The sequence below is a fragment of the Pleurodeles waltl genome, chromosome 8 (assembly GCF_031143425.1).
Source record: "Pleurodeles waltl isolate 20211129_DDA chromosome 8, aPleWal1.hap1.20221129, whole genome shotgun sequence".
Taxonomy (NCBI): domain Eukaryota; kingdom Metazoa; phylum Chordata; class Amphibia; order Caudata; family Salamandridae; genus Pleurodeles; species Pleurodeles waltl.
In genome coordinates this window covers 973,524,110-973,545,983 of record NC_090447.1, presented here as the reverse complement: position 1 = coordinate 973,545,983, position 21,874 = coordinate 973,524,110, and the positions used below count along the sequence as shown (strand labels likewise).

The 21,874-nt window shown below is 46.4% G+C and overlaps 1 protein-coding gene across 3 annotated transcripts in view; it reads right to left on the bottom strand.

Annotated features, from left to right (window-relative positions):
- Positions 1–21,874, bottom strand: part of LOC138250391 (RNA-binding protein 26-like) — a 623,852-nt gene that overhangs the window by 548,009 nt on the left and 53,969 nt on the right. Inside the window, exon 2 of one of the 3 annotated variants that reach the window (XM_069205214.1) lies at positions 10,161–10,280. The exons of the other annotated variants lie outside the window; for them this stretch is intronic. Coding sequence (XP_069061315.1) covers positions 10,161–10,280 — 120 coding nt within the window. The remainder of the gene's footprint in view (positions 1–10,160; positions 10,281–21,874) is intronic. 3 annotated transcript variants of the gene reach the window in all.

Below are 21,874 nucleotides of genomic sequence, written 5' to 3'. Positions count from 1 at the left end.
ACGGGGGTCCTCATTCGGTCCCCATTAAATTTTTCGGAATTTAACCCTATAGTATTCGGTGTCATGTCCCACCCGTTCTAAGATGCTGGTCTTTATCTCTTTGTATGGTGTAGTTCCCCCCGGGTTTGCTGCTTGATATGCTGCTTGTAATACCCCGGTAAGTAAGGGAGCGACATACTGACCCCATCTGTCCTCAGGCCACTGGGCTGAAGAAGCCACTCTCTCAAAGTTAGTGAAAAAAGACTCTGGGTCTTCCCCTTCTTGATATTTCTGCAACACGGAACATGGGACATTGGGGTGGACCTTACTAACGGCAATGGTCTCGGTTAATTTCTTCATGGCCGTCTCATGGACCAGTTGATTGTTGGCGAGGATTGTCGCCTGGCTTTTCAAAGCCGACTGTAAGGCTTCCCTGTCCTCTTTTGCTTCCCGTTGATGTGCCTCCCATTCCAACTGCAGATGTCGCTGGCCTTCTGCCAGTTGTTTTATCATATCCTCCAAAGAGGGGCTTTCACTCATTGTTTATACTGTGCGGTTGTCTGGGAGGGTTCTGATCCCACTTCTGACACCACTGTGACAGACCGAACAGTATAAAGGCAACGGAGAGGCGTTGGTGTTGCTCAGGTAAGTGATTTATTAAAGTTTAGATGTTAAAATGTTTGTTTTGTTAGGTAGGGTTGGGTTCCGCATTAAGGTCTTGTTCTTCTTCTTCCCTGACTGGAGGTTTCCTCTGTTTTTCTTGTTTCTCTTTCAGGTGGCTGCTCTGCTGGTCCCTCGGGTGGTTCCAGGGTGTGATACCGGAAACAAAAGGACAGAAACGCGACGGTAAGTGCGGTGGACTAATACGTCTTTTCTTTCTCTGTACTATTACCGACTGGGGAAAAGGTAAGAAAAGGGTTGGGATTGTGCCAGTGAGGAGTTGTGGGGACGACGTGATCACTGTCTAGGGTTGGTAGTGCGTTGCAAAAAGTGTCTCACACGTGGTTGTCCCAGTGCCCCTTAAATTCCTCCCGTGTCACCCTTCCCCTTCTCTAGGTCTCCTCCCCAGTCCCCTTTAGATTAGTGCCCCCTCTATGAGTCCAAAAGGACCGTACCTTGTTCAGCCACGACCCTCCAGGGTCGTGGCTGGTGCTAGGGCGGTCCGTCTGTCGATCTTTCTCAGCAGGGTTGTCCGGTTCCGGTGCTTCGTTGTACCCGGGATCTCCTCTGCCTGGATTCCTCGTCTGGCCGTCTCTGCAGGTTTTCGCGTCCTTTGGTCTCTCCTCCGTTTCTTCGGCGCTCCTCTCCTCTCTTCTCTCCTCGGGCTCTCCCCCCTTCGTCGGCGCAGCCCCGCTCTTCAGGGTGCCGTCCCGGAAATCCTTGTTGGTTTCCCCGGCAACGGCCTGTCGCCAGCCTCGCTCTGGTCGCGTTTCCCAGACAATGTGGAAACGCGGAAGTGACGTATCAGAGGATTCCGATACGTCACCTGTAGTTCCGTGTGCCGGAGTGAACGGGGATATCCGGTCACAAGGTTATTGCTCTAATTCAAAGTTCCTAACTCACCTGTGAGGAGTACCTTGCATTTTATGTATTTACTTCAAATCTTGAACTTGTGATTCTAAAAATAAATTAAGAAAATATATTTTTCTATATAAAAGCTATTGGCCTGGAGTTAAGTCTTTGAGTGTGTGTTCTCATTTATTGCCTGTGTGTGTACAACAAATGCTTAACACTACCCTCTGATAAGCCTACTGCTCGACCACACTACCACAAAATAGAGCATTAGAATTATCTAATTTTGCCACTATCTTACCTCTAAGGGGAACCCTTGGACTCTATGCACACTATCTCTGACTTTGAGATAGTATATACAGAGCCAACTTCCTACACCAGTGTTTTACTTTGAAAGGGTCTTAAGTTTTCGCTGCAGTTTTGTGCTGATTAATGTCCATTCAATGACACTAATGCAAGGGGTGGTTGTAAAGAAATGGCTCCCTGTTGCAGTTACCCCCCACTTTTTGCCTGATACTGATGCTGACTTGACTGAGAAGTGTGCTGGGACCCTGCTAACCAGGCCCCAGCACCAGTGTTCTTTCACCTAAAATGTACCATTGTTTCCACAATTGGCACAACCCTGGCACCTAGGTAAGTCCCTTGTAACTGGTACCCCTGGTACCAAGGGCCCTGATGCCAGGGAAGGTCTCTAAGGGCTGCAGCATGTCTTATGCCACCCTAGGGACCCCTCACTCAGCACAGACACACTGCTTGCCAGCTTGTGTGTGCTGGTGGGGAGAAAATGACTAAGTCGACATGGCACTCCCCTCAGGGTGCCATGCCAACCTCCCACTGCCTGTGGCATAGGTAAGTCACCCCTCTAGCAGGCCTTACAGCCCTAAGGCAGGGTGCACTATACCACAGGTGAGGGCATAGGTGCATGAGCACTATGCCCCTACAGTGTCTAAGCAAAACCTTAGACATTGTAAGTGCAGGGTAGCCATAAGAATATATGGTCTGGGAGTCTGTCAAAAACGAACTCCACAGCTCCATAATGGCTACACTGAATACTGGGAAGTTTAGTATCAAACTTCTCAGAATAATAAACCCACACTGATGCCAGTGTTGGATTTATTAAAAAATGCACACAGAGGGCATCTTAGAGATGCCCCCTGTATTTTACCCAATTGTTCAGTGTAGGCTGACTGGTTCCAGCAGCCTGCCACAACCGAGACATGTTGCTGGCCCCATGGGGAGAGTGCCTTTGTCACTCTGAGGCTAGTAACAAAGCCTGCACTGGGTGGAGATGCTAACACCTCCCCCAGGCAGGAGCTGTCACACCTGGCGGTGAGCCTCAAAGGCTCACCCCTTTGTGCCTGCACCGCAGGACACTCCAGCTAGTGGAGTTGCCCGCCCCCTCCGGCCCCGGCCCCCACTTTTGGCGGCAAGGCCGGAGAAAATAATGAGAAAAACAAGGAGGAGTCACTGGCCAGTCAGGACAGCCCCTAAGGTGTCCTGAGCTGAAGTGACTCCAACTTTTAGAAATCCTCCATCTTGCAGATGGAGGATTCCCCAATAGGATTAGGGATGTGACCCCCTCCCCTTGGGAGGAGGCACAAAGAGGGTGTACCCACCCTCAGGGCTAGTAGCCATTGGCTACTAACCCCCCAGACCTAAACACGCCCTTAAATTTAGTATTTAAGGGCTTCCCTGAACCTAAGAATTTAGATTCCTGCAACTTACCGAAGACGAAGACTGCTGAACTGAAAACCCCTGCAGAAGAAGAAAGAAGACACCAACTGCTTTGGCCCCAGTCCTACCGGCCCGTCTCCTGCCTTCTAAAGAACCCTGCTCCAGCGACGCTTTCTCCAGGACCAGCGACCTCTGAATCCTCAGAGGACTGCCCTACTTCCAAGAGACCAAGAAACTCCTGAGGACAGCGGCACTGCTCCAAAAGAACTGCAACTTTGTTCAAGTAGCAGATTTAAAGACCCCTGCAACTCCCCGCAAGAAGCGTGAGACTTGCAACACTGCACCCGGCGACCCCGACTCGACTGGTGGAGAACAACCAACTCAGGAAAGACCCTCCGGCAACTCTACGACTGTGAGTAACCAAAGTTGTCCCCCCTGAGCCCCCACAGCGACGCCTGCAGAGGGAATCCCCAGGCTCCCCCTGACCACGACTGTCTGAACTCCATTTCCCGACGGCTGGAAAAGACCCTGCACCCGCAGCCCCCAGCACCTAACGAAACGGAACTTCTGTGCAGGAGTGACCCCCAGGAGGCCCTCTCCCTTGCCCAGGTGGTGGCTACCCCGAGGAGCCCCCCCCTTGCCTGCCTGCATCGCTGAAGAGACCCCTTGGTCTCCCATTGAAAACTAAAGGAAACCCGACGCTTGTTTGCACACTGCACCCGGCCGCCCCCGCGCTGCTGAGGGTGTACTTTCTGTGTGGACTTGTGTGCCCCCCGGTGCCCTACAAAACCCCCCTGGTCTGCCCTCCGAAGACGCGGGTACTTACCTGCTGGCAGACCGGAACCGGGGCACCCCCTTCTCTCCATTATAGCCTATGTGTTTTGGGCACCTCTTTGACCTTTGCACCTGACCGGCCCTGAGCTGCTGGTGTGATAACTTTGGGGTTGCTCTGAACCCCCAACGGTGGGCTACCTTGGACCAAAAACTGAAACCTGTAAGTGACTTACTTACCTGTTAAAACTAACATTACTTTACCTCCCCCAGGAACTGTGAAAATTGCACTGTGTCCACTTTTAAAACAGCTTATTGTGTTTTATGTAAAAAGTATACATGCTAATGTAATGATTCAAAGTTCCTAAAGTACTTACCTGCAATACCTTTCAAATGAGATATTACATGTAGAATTTGAACCTGTGGTTCTTAAAATAAACTAAGAAAAGATATTTTTCTATAACAAAACCTATTGGCTGGATTTGTCTCTGAGTGTGTGTTCCTCATTTATTGCCTGTGTGTATGTACAACAAATGCTTAACACTACTCCTTTGATAAGCCTACTGCTCGACCACACTACCACAAAATAGAGCATTAGTATTATCTCTTTTTGCCACTATCTTACCTCTAAGGGGAACCCTTGGACTCTGTGCATACTATTCCTTACTTTGAAATAGTGCATACAGAGCCAACTTCCTACAGTGGTCATTTATGTTTTTGTTCTGTCTCGCAGTATATTGTGCCCGTCTGTTGCATTTATTAAGCAGCTTTTGGTGGTGGTGCACAATTTACTCTCAGCTGGGGTGCTGTGTCACCTATTTAAGTAACTGACATCTCTTCTTAAAACATTAAGCAACAGAATCAATATTTTAGGTCATGCATATTTCCGAAGAATCAAGTTCTGTACACCACATGCTCATCTCGTTTGACCATAAAGACCCTCTCAAATTCAGAGCGTGCCAGAGGTCTTGTGTAAGGAGTGAGTCTTATCCAGTCCTGTTTTTATTTCCCTTTGCATAGCGGGACTTTTGATTTCTAAAACTTAATTGTATGGCAACAGCAAAGCAAAGGATAGAAACTGGATGGTGTATGTCATGTAAATTGGGGGGGTGGTGGGGGGGGGGGGGGAGAAGGATCTACAAATTGCCCCCTCCCCCCCCCAAAAAAAAGAAAACAATAATTCAGGGGTTTGCTTCGTGAACGTGTCACATTATTGCATACACCGATATATATATATATATTTATTATTTATTTATTTATTTTTTTATCCTGGAAGTGTTGCAAAGCATCCTGTCCCCACCGCCGCTTAACCAGTTGAATTTGAGGTCTCCATGAATCCCAGGAGTCCTCTGCGATCAGATCTATATGAATAAATAAATGAGACACGAATGCCATTTACATTGTGCAAATCCGGCGAAGATCCCGCTCTACTCTAAACATCACTGTAAAGTTCTGAGCCAGGCCTGAGCACTTTCCCTGTACAATGTTTCTTTGCACACATTTCTTCATTTTCTAAAGGTAGTGCAGCTGTGGACAGGAATGCATCTGTTGCTTACATCTGCACGCAACCTTCAAGACACAGCTTTAAAAATGTCAGGTCCAGCAAGTAGTTTCATCCTTCCAGGTCAAAATTGTGATTACCAGGCACACTATTTACAGCAAGGATTGGTAGACCCAATAGGTTTTGCCTAAGCGTGAGTTATTGACTTTGTCAGTGTCTTCTTTTATTATTTGAAAGATATTGTCCAGTGTTTGTCCTGATGCTTTACCGTCCTGCCAAAAGCAATTGCCAAAGCCAATAGGTCCCAGAGGCGAGACCTACTGGCTTTGCTAATGCTTGTCCTAGCTTGAGCCTAGTGAGTTAACCCCTTCCCTGCCAGGCCTATTCCCCCTCGGGAATAATAGCCTTTATTTGGCTATTTGGGGCAGTTTGCACTTAGGCCCTCATAACGTTGTGTACTCATTAGCTACCCACACCAAATTTGCGTCTTGTTTTTCCCAACATCCTAGGGATTCTAGAGGTACACAGAGTTTGTGGGTTCCCCTGAAGGAGACCAAGAAATTAGCCAAAATACAGCGAAAATTTGTTTTTTTTCACACAAAAAAGGGGGAAAAAGGACTGCAGAAAAAGGCTTGTGTTTTTTTCCCCTGAAAATGGCATCAAAGGGTTTGCAGTGCTAAAATCACCATCTTCCCAGCTTTCAGGAACATGCAGACTTGAATCAGAAAACACAATTTTGCAACACAATTCTGGTGTTTTACTGGGACAAACCCCATTTTTACGATTTATTGTGCTTTCAGCCTCCTTCCAGTTAGTGACAGAAATGGGTGTGAAACCAACGCTGGATCCCGGAAAGCTAAACCTTTCTGAAAAGTAGACAAAATTCTCAATTCAGCAAGGGGTAATTTGTGTAGATCCTACAAGGGTTTCCTACAGAAAAAAAACTGACATGAAAAAATATTGAAATGGAGGTAAAAAAAAAAAAAAAAAGATTTACTCTGTAACTTTTTCCTGCGATGTCAGATTTTTTAGAACAATATACCATTACGTCTGCTGGACTCTTCTGGTTGCGGGTATACATATAGGGCATGGAGGTTCATCAAGAACCCTAGGTACCTAGAGCCAAAAATGAGCTACACCTTGCAACGGGTTTTCATTTTATACAGGGTATCCAGCAATTCATTTGCTCAAATATAAAGAGTGAAAAATAGGTATCAAGAAAGATTTTGTATTTCCAAAATGGGCACAAGATAAGGTGTTGAGAAGCAGAGGTTCTGTGCACATATCTGAATTCTGGGGTGCCCATACTAGCATGGGAATTACAGGGCATTTTACAAATAGACGTCTTTTTTACACACTGTCTTACATTTGGAAGGAAAAATGTAGCCAAAGACAAGGGGCAATAACACTTGTTTTGCTACTCTGTGTTTCCCAAAGACTCCCGATAAAAATGGGACCTCACTTACGTGGGTAGGCCTAATGCTCGCGACAGGAAACGCAAACATGGACATCACATTTTTAAACTGAAATCTGACTTGTTTTTTGCAAAGTGCCTAGCTGTGGATTTTGGCATCTAGCTCAGCCGACACCTAGGGAAACCTACCAAACCTGTGCATTTTTTTAAACTAGACACCTAGGGGAATCCAAGATGGGGTGACTTCTAGGGCTCCCACCAGGATCTGTTACCCAGACTCCTTTGCAAACCTCAGAATTTGGCCAAAAAAAACACATTGTCCTCTCATTTAGGTGACAGTTCTGGAATCTGAGAGGAGCCACAAGTTTCCTTCCACCATGCGTTCTTCCAAGTCTCCCGATAAAAATGGTACCTCACTTGTGTGGGCAGGCCTACTGAACGTGACAAGAAATGCCCCAAAACACCATCCGGACACGTCAAAATTATCAAATACTAAACGACCTGTTTTTGCAGGGGGTGCACCTGCGTTTTTGGTCCTGGGCTCAGCAGCCATCTAGGAAAGCCTACCAAGCCCAGACATTTCTGAAAACTAGACACCTGAGGGAGTCCAGGGAGGTGCGACGTGCGTGGATCCCCCAATGTTTTCTTACCCAAAATCCTCAGCAAACCTCAAATTTAGCTTAAAAAGAAAAGGAAAAAAAAAATAAAAAATCATCACATTTTTCACACATTTCTGTGTGGGATCACCGGGACAAATTTCCTACCACCCAACGTTCCCCTCAGTCTCCCGGTAAAAATGATCTCACTTGTGTAGGTGGGCCAAGTGCCTGTGACAGGAAAGAGCCACAAACATGTTGAAATTGTGCAATTGAGGGGGGAACCAAAGCGGGTCCAAAAGAGCAGTGTGTAAAAAAACAGTTTTAGGCTGACAAGTGCAGCTGAATTTTTATCAGTATAGATGAGATAATGTTCGGTGGTAGGAATTTTGTGGATTCCTGCAGATTCCGGAAGGTTCCATCACAAAAATGTGGGGGAAATGTGTGATTTCCAAGCAAAGCTGGAGGTTTGCAGGCATTGTGAGTAAGAAAATGGTGCAGGGTGCATGTGAAGCACACCACCCTAGAATCAACCAGATGTTTAGTTTTCAAATGTTTTTCTACATAGCACAGTCCCAAAGTAAAAAAGGGAAGCCCTCACCATTCCAAGTGGGACGATTCTGAGAGCTACCAAACTCTCATGGCCCAAATGTAAAAGCAAAACCCCAAATAATCAAATGTCCTCTTGCTTGCCGTGGGATAAGATGTTTTAGTGTGCGGGGGAGAGATGAAAAAGTGTTACCCCCTTCAGTTGGGGTGGGGGCATAACCATGCCCATACTGGTGGGTAGCCACCTCCCCACTATTTGTTTTTTTTTAATTATTCCCTGGCAGACTTTCTGCACCCCCCCCCCCCCCCTCCCCTGGGTGTGGATCGGTGGACAGAACAACTTTGGCCCCATTTATTTGAGGTGGGGGTATGGCCATATCCCCCACCCTCTTTTTTTGAAAAAAAAAAATCTTCCCTGGCCTCTGGTGGGCTTTCTAGGCCTTCCGAAAATAGGCCAATCTCCACCCAAGGGTGGCAAATATGGCCAACAGCAATGTGTCCCTATGGGGAACGACCCTTGCCCAAGGGGCTGCCCCACACCCCCCAAACAAAACACACACATGCACACACAGGTGTCTAGTGGTTTCTGTCCCCCTTGGGGGCAGATTGGCCTGTAAAAAATAAGCCGATCTGCCCCCAAGGGGGACAGAAAAGGCCTAAATAAAATTTGCCTCCCAGGGGAGCGACCCCTGCCTAAGAGGTCACTCCCCATACTTAAAAATATCAAATATAAATATATCGTAACAAAAAAATATATATATATCCCTGGTGTCTAGAGGTTTCTGCCTAATTATATTAGGCCACTCTGCCTCCAGGGGTGGCAGAAAAGGCCTAAAAATGTTTCCCCTCCCCCCCCCCACCCACTCACCCCCCCCACCACCCCAGGGAGTGGCCCTTGCCCAAAATAAACAATCCCTTGTGTCTAGTGGTTTCTAATTATATTAGGCCGATCTGCCTCCGGGGGGCCCAATGACAACCAATGAGTTGCACGCCGATACTCGACCGCCTCCCACAATGGCACACAACGTCAGTTATTTCCACATGTCCATCCACACGGGACAGGTGGGCGCCATTTCAGGGGGAGGGGAGGCCATGGCACTTAACTGCGTCGCAGTACACATGGGCACCATTTAGGCCTATCCAAAAACATTACTGTCACAACATGCAATACAGTGTACAGTTTGGAAATGTGCAATACTGACCAGCTGCTCACTCTTTTGCACCCTAGAGTACAACTGCTGCAGATGAATAGGCGATGGAGACATTGCCCCCCGGGTACAGACCCCTGGTGGACTTGGCAACAATGGAGGACAGGTGCATTATCCTCACCTATAGGCTGGACAGGGCCACAATCACAGACCTGTGTACCCAATTGGAGCCAGACCTGATACCTGCTATCCGTCACCCCACTGGGACACCCCCTCTTGTGCAAGTCCTATCTGTGCTCCATTTCTTGGCAACTGGTTCAGTGGGCTTGGCAGCAGGAATGTCTCAGCCAATGTTCTCAATAGTGCTGACCAGAGTGTTGTATGCCCGGATTAAACACATGCGCAGCTACATTTGTTTCCCCCAGGTGGAGGATTTGGCCACAGTGAAAGCTGATTTCTATGCAATGGGACATATCCCCAACATTATTGGTGTGATTGATGGTACACATATTGCCTGTGTTTCCCCCAACCCCCCTCACCCCCAGAGAAATGAACAGGTGTTTAGAAATTAAAAGAGCTTTCACTCTATGAATGTGCAGATAGTGTGCCTGGCGGACCAGTACGTCTCCCATGTCAATGCAAAGTATCCTGGGTCTGCGCATGATGCCTTTATCCTGAGGAATTGCAGCATCCCATATGTGATGGCTCAACTCCAGAGGCACCGGGTATGGCTAATAGGTGAGCCCATGGTTCCAACCCAGTATATGTTGGTGTATGGTGATGGCCCTAAGGGTTAGTGTTTGGCTAACAGGTATCCATCAATATTTACAGGTGACTCTGGTTACCGCAACCTCTCATAGCTATTGACCCCAGTGAGGAATCCCAGGACAAGGGTAAAGGAACATTACAATGAGGCACATGGGTGTACAAAAAGAATAAATCGAGAGGACATTCACCCCTCCTGAAGGCCAGGTTTTGTTGCGTCCATCTAACAGGTGGTTCCCTGTGCTACTCACCCAAGAAGGTGTGCCAGTTCATCGTGGCATGCTGCATGTAACATAACCTTGCCTTGAGATGCCAGGTGCCTTTTCTGCAGGAGGATGAGGCTGGAGATGGGCGTGTGGCAGCAGTGGACCCTGTGGACAGTGACGAAGAGGAGGCAGAGGATGAGGACAACAGAACAATCAATCATACGACAGTACTTCCAGTGACACACAGGTAAGACACTTACTTCACCTTCCATTGACAGTTTTGTGTTGGACACTGTACATGGCAGGCTGATTTTCCCACTACTATGGCCACGAACTATACCCTTTGGCATCTCTATTTTCAGATATCTGTACCCCACTCTAGCCCCTGCTGCCAACTACAGGTCATGCCTATGTATACATTACTGTACAGTTGAATTGCAATGTTTACAGCTTGTTAAACGAATACATATGTCAATCAGTTGACAGACTCCATACTTGTATTTGTTCCAAGGGTGTTTACTTAGGTGCTAATAAGTGGAGGGGGTATTGCAACGGGCTCGGCTGTTGATGGAGAAAACTCGAGGGTAGAGTCCAGTCTATTGGTATCACAGGGGTATCGTCCAAGGGGGCATAGGAAGTGGAGCAATGGCAGTTCAAGGTGGACAGGGTGACTGAGTGGGACACAAGGGTGACATTCAGGAGAGTCTTATTTCCTGGTGGGGGTCTTGTCAATGTTCTCTGGCTTCTGCCTGGATCGCAGGGACTGTTTGCGGGGTGGTTCTCCTTCTGCAGGGGCAGGGGTGCTGGTGGCCTGTTGTTCCTGCGGCGGGCATACTGTCCACTAGCGGCAGCAGAGGTGGAAGGCTGTTCATCGTTGGTGTGCCACTGCATCCCTCATGGTGTTGGCCATGTCTGCCAGCACCCCTGCAATGGTGACCAGGGTGGTGTGGATGTTCAAGTCCTCCCTGATCCCCAGGTACTGTCCCTCCTGCAGCCGCTGGGTCTCCTGGAACTTGTCCAGTATCTGGCCCATTGTCTCCTGGGAATGGTGGTGTGCTCCCAGGATGTTGGTGAGTGCCTCCTGGAGAGTCAGTTCCCTGGGCCTGTCCTCCCCCTGTCGCAAAGCAGTCTCCCAGCTTCCCTGTTCACCTGTGCCTCTGTCCCCTGAACCGTGGGCCCACTGCCACTGACCCAGGTCCCTGATCGTCCTGTGTTTGTGGGGTGGCCTGGGGTCCCTGTAGTGGTAGACACACTGCTGACTGACGTGTCCTGGGGACAGTGGTATGGGCCTGCTGGGTGGGTGCTGTGGTGGAGGTTCCTGAGGGGGGGAGGGGACTGTGCCAGGGTTACCGACTGACCGGAGGTCTCTGATGGGCCAGGTTGGTCATCCAGAGCCAGGTGTCCAGAGCTGCTGTCATCACTGTGGGCCTCTTCTGGGGGTTGGGGGCTGGATGTTGCTGGCACCTCCTCGCCGGTGACGTTGGGTGGGGGACCTGTGTGATGTAAATGCAGTGTTATTGATTCTGTGCGTGCCATCTTGTGCATGGGTGTGTTGCACTCTATGGTTGATATTGCCCTGGCAGGTAAGCCTTGTGTGAGCAGTGATTTGGTGGGCTAGGTGATTGTCTCTAGTGTGCATGCTTTAGTGATGTGTGTCCATGCAGGTCTGTGATGGGGGTCTGTGCATTGGTGTTATGTGCAGGGCTCGGTATTGGGATGAGTGGGTTGTGATGGTGGAGTGTTTGTGAGGTGGTGGGGTGTTGGGGGTGAGGGCGGGGGTGTTTGATGGCACACAGGGAGGGGGGTAATAGTGAGTTGACTTACCAGAGACTAGTCCTCCTGCTACTCCTGCCAGGCACTCAGGATGCATGTTTGCAAAACTTGTTCCTCTCATGTTGTTAGTTGTGGGGGAGGGGGGGTCCACTGCCAGTCCTCTGTACTGCTGTCTGGTGTCTTGCTGCCACGGAACGCACCTTCCCCCGTAGGTTGTTCCACATCTTCCTGATGTCATCCCTTGTTCTTAGGTGCTGTGTATTGAGTGCAGCGGTATGTTCCGCCAATGGTTTACCGCGGTTGAATGTCCGTCGCATTGATTCGTGGGTCATAATGCTGTGGGTGTAGTTCTGATGGTGTAACGGTGTGGGTTTTGGTACCGCCAATTTATCACTGACCTTTGGGCTGGCGGACTTGTGTGTGTGGGTTTCTGTGTAGTGACAGATTGGAATGTGTGTGTCATAATATGGGTAGTGGTAATCCGCCGCAGCGCCGGTATGTTGGCGGTGGTCGGCATGGCGGTAAGTGGGACTTACCGCCAATGTCATAATGAGGGCCTATTTTCTGTAGTAGGACTCCCAGTAGCTCCATAGGGACACTGAATTGGCAAATCCTTCTCTCAGTAGACAATAGCTTTATTAACACTTGAAAAACACCAGAACGTGTAAATGCACCAGCAAAACTATGAATAAAAAATAAATAAATAAATAAATAAATAAATAAATAAATAAAGGGATTCACTAGTTTGTGATACCACCCTACAACTAAAACGACCAAGAAAGTCACCTTGGAGCCATGTTTCTTTTTTCCAAATTGGAAACGAGCAGCCTACAGTTGTATGTCCTAGACATTTCTTTCAGAGTTTGGAACAAGCCCTTCAGGTTACTTAAAGAAAATATTGTTACCATCTCGAAAAATGAAATTCAACACACAGCCAAGCCTACGTCTAAAGAGCATTTAATGCAGAATAGTGAGCAGCAAAGCAAAATATCAGAGACTAATCATTTTAATCCTGTGGGTGCCTGGAGCGAGCAGGTCTCGTCCTGGCACACGTCCTAGCGCTCCTCCCGTGGGCCTCCCTCCCACACCCCCTGAGTCCGGGATGAAGGGGTATCACTTCCCCTTCCACGCCTGATCCTCCCTCCACCTCCCAGTGACGTCTGATGGCGCAAAAGCATTTCTCTTCCGACCGGGAGGTGGGGCGGGAGAGACATGAAAAGGAAAGGAAAGACCTTTCCTTTCATGTCTCTCGAAGCATTTCTGCTGCCCATTCGCAATGCGATCGGGCAGCAGAAATGCCCCCGAGACACCAGGGATTTTTTTTTGTGTGTATGTTTGCATACGAGAAGAAATTTAGCTCAATCTACAATAGTATACTATAAGACAAAGGCAGGTTTTAAGAATTGTTTTTGGTTTGCAGGAACAAGACAGGACCCCTTTTATAGCTGCCACATTTTCTTACTGCTGCTTATCAGACCTTTTCCCAGGAGATTCTCTAAATATTTGACCTGCTTAGCTGTGAGTCTACTTTTTTAGATTAACTCTTAACCTGGCTTGAGCCAGGTGGTAATAATATTTTTAAGATTCACCCTGAACTGGAACCACCTCTCAGGCACAGACAAGACCATTTTTGCTTTCTCTTTGGGGCTTACGGTAATCCGCCAAGAACCTGTACACTGGTCTTGGGTTGTAATATACTGCGATTTCACGGGTTTTTCAATCGTCTCATTTATTCAAGGAAAAGGATCAGATTAACATGCCTATAGTCAATACATAAGCATTCAGGAATCTGCCAAGATCCCTTACACTTGTCTTGGGTTGTAATATGCTGGGATTTATCAAGTTTTTTAATCTTGTTTATACAAGGAAAAGGATCTGATTAATATGTCTATAGTCAATACTTAAGCGTAGTACCCCATCAGCTTTCGGCAAACAATGGGGGCGTTCCAGATATGACTACAAGTTTTAATTACTCATAAACCCAAACTTTTCAGCACCTCTTGCCATATGACAGCTCTTCTGGGTTAAGCAATCTAGTATGATCTTCGATTAACACTTTTGCCACACCAATTACTGAATGCTGTATAACAGGGGTATGCCCAGGCAACATAGCTACAATCTTTGGCAATTTCACTAAAACTGATACTCTGTGTTTTTCCCCCCTTGCTACCTAACTGTTCATGTATGCTGACATGCTCTTCTTGAGGTGCTGATAGTCATGAAGAAAAATAAATATTTATTTGGATGTAGCAGAAGCATAAATATAAAACCACAATTCATTATCGCTACACAAATCAAGCAAATAAAAAAAAACGTAAATTTGGGCAAAAATTGACCTTGACATGACTGTACTCAATACTTTTCTCTTTTCTTTAAATCCCCATAAACCTCATTCATTATTTACACCAGCTTTCCCCAGTTTTTCCTAAGTTCATACACTTTAAGGGTAGACCCTGTAATTTTTTAGTACATTTCTCGAGTATGGGTTCTTTGCATCTTATTAATCCACTGGGACACTGAGGGCACTACGACTTCCAATTCCCCAGAATTAGCAATCTTTGCACCAACGGGGAGATGAATACCAACCAGTGCTGTCCAATTGACACTTCTGAAGTTTGAAGCATAATCCCAAACAGTGCTCCGTACGCATCAGGAGACAAAGTGCAATCCAGTCTATTGCTAATTTCAGCAAAGATAACCAGCCAGAATTCAAATAAATGGGAGCAAGTAAATATTACATGGAGCCAGTCCCCCTTTATATTGTAACATCTAAAACATCTAGAATCTGCTCCGGCTACATTTTATGAATCTTAGTTGAGGTACAATGTAAAATCCACTTACTGAAAAAAGACAATTCTTCTTAGACTAGCAGCTTGCAAAGCCTTAGAAGTAAGGGCCATATGTACGAAAGCTTTTTCCCATAGACACAGAATGGGTAAAATCCTTTGGTACATCTGGCCCTAAATCGGTTATAGAACTTCCACTGCAAGATATTCAATCTGCACCCGATTAAGGATTCAATTTGCTGTAATAAGCCTGAGATCACAACCTCACTTCTTTTGGGGTGCAGTTATCTGTACCAATTTCCCATACTCTGAATTTTAGAAATAAAGTAAGCTTTACTGAGGTTAACTGCTGGTGTTTCATCTCTTATTACAGAGTCAGAACAAAAATGCTTAATTTGAATGTAACTGGAAAACAAAGCGAAGTGCTAAGGTTAGAGTGCACATTAACCAGCCCCTGGCACTGTGAAAACTCATTGTGAAAAAAAATCTTGTAACCTACAAAAACCCAAATGACCCCACCTACTACATGTATGATTGGACAAATGTAAACCCAGCAGGATACATTCTGCTAGTTTCAGCTAAGAGTGAAACCTAGGAATTGACAAGTCTTTCCAAAGTCTAGTGAAACACTCCACAATGGCACAGGAGTTTTTGCATCTACTAGACCTCTTTGGTAGCCTTGGGATTTTTAGAAAAGGGAAAAGCCCAATTTCCGTTGATTTCACCATCTGTTTGTATGTGCCTACATTGAAAGTTGCAGCGCTAGAGGCAGTAGAAGAGGATCTTACCAACCATTCAAGAAAGAATGTCTGGTATTAACTTTACATTGGGCAATGACAGCCCTCCTTCCACAGGATCTAGCTGGATGGCATAAATTTTGCCAGGGCTGTGAAAAGGACATTCCATTGGACGCAAATGAATGCATACTTTGCGTCAAGTGTTACAATGGCTACCTTAGTGTTCTGTACTGTAAAGCAATCTATCACCTGGATTAAATAATGCGTGTTGGTTGCAATCTTTCGACTCAGTAAAAAGCCATTCTGATCCCTATAAATAATCGATGGAACTTCTGATGCCAGACAATTCGTTAAAATATTAGTGAACTGCTTATAATCACAGTTGAGAAGGCTGACTGGGTGATAGGAATTCACATCCTTCTCTGCCTTACCTTTTATCAGAAAACTGATAACAACTGATTCCATAAATGAAGTCAGAATTTTGGTTCCCATAAGGATGCTGTTAAATAATCTGACTAGAAACGTACTAAATTGTGCAACAAATAGCTTAAATATTTCAGCAGGTATCCCATCAATACCGCAAGCTTTTGCATTATAGGAGATAGTTAACCTGTGCAACTTCTGCAAATGTAATTGGGTTACTGGGACTAAAGCTGGTATAATAAGTCCCTCTAGCCAATTATTTACCATTCTGGAGCCATATTATATCAATCAAAGCCTAAGATCTCAAATCTGTTTGTTGATATTGGATCTACATTTAACTGAACAAGCTAAGTATTTAACAATACGTTAAATTCTCTTAATATCTTTTTTGTAGAATTATATTATGATTTAATATCTTCCTTGAACTGAAATAATCCTGCACGTTATATCTCACCTGAGCCGCTTCATGTTTAGCCTCCCTCATAGGGAAAGATGTGTTACCTGTTTAAAAATTACTTGTAATTGCTCACATTTGATATTCTCTGAAGAAGAAATGTAAGGCCTTGCTGGGGGAATGAGAGGGGTGAAGGGAGAGTCGGTGGCCTTACCAATGTTCCACTCTAAAAAACGACTCCAAGGCCTGCTGCATTTGGATAACCCATTGGTCCTCAACTAAAAGACTTGTTGAAAACCCATTTGGGTTTTTCTCACCCCTGATCTGAAGGAAAAGCAGGAGCACGGCTCGGCTTGTGAGCGAAATGTGCACAGTTCCAGTCATGCTCTGTGTCGCAGGAGCCGCTTCCAGAGGCCACTGTCTCGCTGCCGTAAGGAACAGCATCTGATAGCAACCGCCCGCAGGCCACTCTGAGGTTTTCTGTTGTTCAGCAGTGGTGCAGCTATCGGGAGCGAAGGTGTGGCGGACTTGTTTGCTGCACAAGTTCCAACGAGGCTTAAGCATCACTACAGTTTGAGAGAGGAAAGAGGCAGACACAGCACAGCGCAGCACAAGAGACGTAGCAGGAGAGAGGCGGTGAAGAGGTGAGGTGCCGTCTTGCTTTTACTCTAACCTGCAAAGTGGAGACAATATACTCTGCATACTTGGTGGAGCATGTTAGGAGCTATCCCGATAGCGGTAGGGGCATTGGTGACAGTAGAGACTGCCCTCCTAGGCACAGGTGCAGTTTGCTGCTGTCCAGTCCATCTGCACCCAGATGCTCAAAAGCAACCCTTCAAGCTGCAGTAGTCACCTAGAGGCACCACATTTGACAGTAACTTACCAGCATTATACTAGCAGCATGTTTTTTTAAACAACCCAAAATTAGCAGAAGTAGAAGCAGCCAAATGAGTAATGGGCTTGCCATTTCTTATGGAAAACTATAGAGTGACCTCAAGGACCCACATACTAGGGTAAACAAATCCTTAATGACTCATAACTAATGTCCCTCCTCCCCCAATTATAATTCTAAGGAAGCAGCATTTAGGTCAGGAGAGAGAGAGAATACATACCCCTGCAATAATCAACAACAGTAGCCAAAATCGCAAGTGCCCATCATAACCAGTCTGGCCTAGGAGGTTCAAAGAGCATGAAGCCGGTGGACAGGCAGAAGGATTATGTTCGGCAAGCAGATGGAAAGGGGGACTGCAGTCCAGCAACCAATTCAAGAGTTTTGGAGGTGCTTTCTCCTGAACCATTATGTTCTCTGGACATCAAAGAAGATTTTAACAAGCCATAGCCAAGGGTTTCTAATCCCCTGCCCACTAGCAAACAGCCTCCGCTCTCCTTCAATGCAACACTAACGTAGGAGACGTATTCTCCGGCATGCGCCACCTCTATGTCACCACAGGACACTGTCAGCAGCAACTTGGCTCCAGGCAAAGTTCCAATAGTCCGCAAGGAGCCTCCATTACCTACGTTTGGCCTCAAGTTGTGAAATAATCATTGGGGGAGAGCAAGGTGCCTCCGCAGCCCATGAAGGCTGAGGAGAGGATAAAGGATCAGATTTTCCAAGACCCAAACACTACGCAAGCTTTTCAGGGATCTCAAGAGGAGGAGAGTACACAGGAAATCTTGCCATGCCAAGAACTATTCAACCCACGCAAGTTCTAGAGTATGTGACTCAGTCCACAATGGCCAGCTCTGCTTGTGGTGGAGAACTCCCAGAAATGCCACCAAATGCTACTCAGCTGGGGGAAATACTTCAAGTGATTCTAGGAGAAATTGGGGAGATTAGGAGTGCACAAGAAAAGGCCAAAGAAGTTCAGATGCATCTGGGAAATATTAATGACAATTTGAACCAACTTAATTTAAGGTTAACACATTTTCAGATCTGGAGGGCTCTCAGATTGGCAAGTATGAACAGGAGACGTCCAGGTACGAGCAGTAGGCTTATCAAAGGAGTAGTGTTAAGCATTTGTTGTACATACACACAGGCAATAAATGAGGAACAAACACTCAAAGACAATTCCAGGCCAATAGGTTTTTGTATAGAAAAATATATTTTCTTAGTTTATTTTAAGAACCACAGGTTCAAATTCTACATGTAATATCTCATTTGAAAGGTATTGCAGGTAAGTACTCTATGAACTTTGAATAATCACAATAGCATATATACTTTTTACATAAAACACATTTAGCTGTTTTAAAAGTGGACACACTGCAATTTTCACAGTTCCTGGGGGAGGTAAAGTAATGTTAGTTCTTGCAGGTAAGTAAACCACCTACGGGGTTCAAATTGGGGTCCAAGGTAGCCCACCGTTGGGGGTTCAGAGCAACCCCAAAGTTACAACACAAGCAGCTCAGGGCCGGTCAGGTGCAGAGGTCAAAGAGGTGCCCAAAACACATAGGCTTCAATGGAGGTAAGGGGGTGCCCCGGTTCCAGTCCGCCAGCAGGTAAGTACCCGCGTCTTCGGAGGGCAGACCAGGGGGGTTTTGTAGGGCACCGGGGGGGACACAAGTCAGCACAAAAAGTACACCCACAGCAGCGCGGGGGCGGCCGGGTGCAGTGTGCAAACACGCGTCGGGTTTCCAATTGTTTTCAATGAGAGACCAAGGGGTCTCTTCAGCGGTGCAGGCAGGCAAGGGGGGGGCTCCTCTGGGTAGCCACCGCCTGGGCAAGGGAGAGGGCCTCCTGGGGGTCACTCCTGCACTGGAGTTCCGATCCTTCAGGTCCTGGGGGCTGCGGGTGCAGAGTGACGAAGGCACTCTCCCCATGGGGCCAGCAACATGTCTCGAGTGTGGCAGGCTGCTAAAACCAGTCAGCCTACACAGGTAGTTGGTTAAGGTTTCAGGGGGCACCTCTAAGGTGCCCTCTGGGGTGTATTTCACAATAAAATGTACACTGGCATCAGTGTGCATTTATTGTGCTGAGAAGTTTGATACCAAACTTCCCAGTTTTCAGTGTAGCCATTATGGTGCTGTGGAGTTCGTGTTTGACAGACTCCCAGACCATATACTCTTATGGCTACCCTGCACTTACAATGTTTAAGGTTTGGTTTAGACACTGTAGGGGCACAGTGCTCATGCACTGGTGCCCTCACATATGGTATAGTGCACCCTGCCTTAGGGCTGTAAGGCCTGCTAGAGGGGTGACTTATCTATACTGCATAGGCAGTGTGAGGTTGGCATGGCACCCTGAGGGGAGTGCCATGTCGACTTACTCGTTTTGTCCTCACCAGCACACACAAGCTGGCAAGCAGTGTGTCTGTGCTGAGTGAGGGGTCCCCAGGGTGGCATAAGATATGCTGCAGCCCTTAGAGACCTTCCCTGGCATCAGGGCCCTTGGTACCAGGGGTACCAGTTACAAGGGACTTACCTGGATGCCAGGGTGTGCCAATTGTGGATACAAAAGTACAGGTTAGGGAAAGAACACTGGTGCTGGGGCCTGGTTAGCAGGCCTCAGCACACTTTCAATTCAAAACATAGCATCAGCAAAGGCAAAAAGTCAGGGGGTAACCATGCCAAGGAGGCATTTCCTTACAGGTGTCTTGCGAAAAGAAAAGTGCTGAGGAAGAAAGCATCTTTTTCACCCATCTTCCCAGTTTTTATGAACAGGTAGGCTAGAAACAGAAAAACACATTTTTTTACAGTTTTGGCATTTTACTGGGACATACCTCTTTTTTCCTATTTTTTGTGCTTTCAACCTCCTTCATGTTAGTGACATAGATGGGTGTGAAACCAATGGTAGATCACGAAAAGCTATACATTTCTGAAAAGTAGACATTTTTGAATTTAGTCAGGGATCATTTGTGTAGATCCTTCAAGGTTTTCCTATATAAATTATCAGTTGAAATAAAAAAATATTGAATTGGAGTTGAAAAAAAAAACAGCCATTCTCATCTACCTTTTCATCTGTAACTTTATGGCAGATTTTCAAAAGCAATATACTTAAGTCAACTGAACCCTTCTGGTTGCGGGGATATATAGGGCTTGTAGGTTCAACAAGAACCTAACGTACCCAGAGCATAAATAAATGAGCTGCACCTTGCAATGGGTTTTCGTTGTGTACAAGGTATACAGCAATTAATTTGGTAAAGTATAAAGAGTGAAAAATAGGTATAATGGAAAACTATATATTTCCGAAATGGGCACAAGATATAGAGTTTAAAAGCAGTGGTTATTTGCACATCTCTGAATTTGGGGGCACCGATATTAGCATGTGAATTACAGGGCATTTCTCAAAATTACTCCTTTCTTACACACGGTCTTACATTTGGAAGGCGCAAATGCAGTCAGACAATTGGTAGTAAGACTTGTTCTGCTATTCTGTGTGCCCTCCAAGTCTCCTGATTAAAATGGTACGTAACTTGAGTGGGTAGACCTAGTGCCCATGACAAGAAACACCCCAAAACACAACATGGACACGTCACATTTTTCCACTGAAAACAAATGTGTTTTTTGCAAAGCCTAGCTGTGGATTTTGGGCTCTAGCGTAACCAGCACAGAGGGAAACCTAGCATGCCTGTACATGTTTGAAAACTAGATACATAGTGGAATCAAGGATAGGGTGACATGTGGGGCTCTCACCAGGTTCCGTCAACTAGAATCTTTTGCAAACAACACATTTTGTCTAAAAGTTCGGTGATATAAAGTTCTGAAATCTGAGGGGAGCCACAAACTTCTTTCCACTTAGCATTCCCCCAAGTCTTCAGATTGAAATGGTACTTTCACTTGTGTGGGTAGGCCTAGTGCCTGCCACAGGAAACGGCCCAAAACATATCGTAGAGACATTAAAGTTATCCATCACAAAATAACCTGGTTTTGCAAGGGGGGGTGGGGAACGGGTGTTTTTGGTCTCGGGCTCAGCAGCACTCTAGAGAAACCTACCAAACCCAGACATTTCTAAAAACTAGACATCCAGGGGAGCCAATGGAGGTGTGGTTTGAGCAGATCCTTCAATGTTTTCTTCCCTGGAATCTCCTGCAAAACACAAATGTAACTTTAAAAACAAAAAGAATGAAAAAAAGAAAAAATAAAAAAGTGTGGGATCACTGCTCCGGCACCACTGCGCTGGCACACATTTCCTAGTGTAACCCTCGGTCTCCCGATAAAAAAAAATAGCTCGCTTGTGTGGATGGGGCAAGCGCCTGCATCAGGAAAGGACCAGAAAAATTGTTAAAAGATTGAGGGGGCAACCAAAGCGTGTTGATAACAGGTTTTTTTAAATACTTTTTCAGGCTGACTGCTTTTGGCACCCACACAAGTGAGGAGGTATGTTTATCAGGAGGCTGAGAGGAAAGCTGTGTGGTAGGAAATCTGTGCTGTCACAAACAAAAACACAGGTACCCCCCATGCAAAAGCATGGTTGTTTTGTTATACATAGGGGGCCACCTGTGTTTTTGGTCCTGGGCTCTGCGGCCATCTAAAGAAACCTACCAAACCCAGACAATTCTAACAACTAGACACTTGGGGGAGTCCAGAGAGATGCAGTTTGCGTGGATCCCCCAACACTATCTTACCCAGAACCCCCTGCAAAACTCAAATTTAACTAAAACAAAGTCACACTTTCCTCACATGCCTGTGCAGAAAAGTTGCCGGATCACC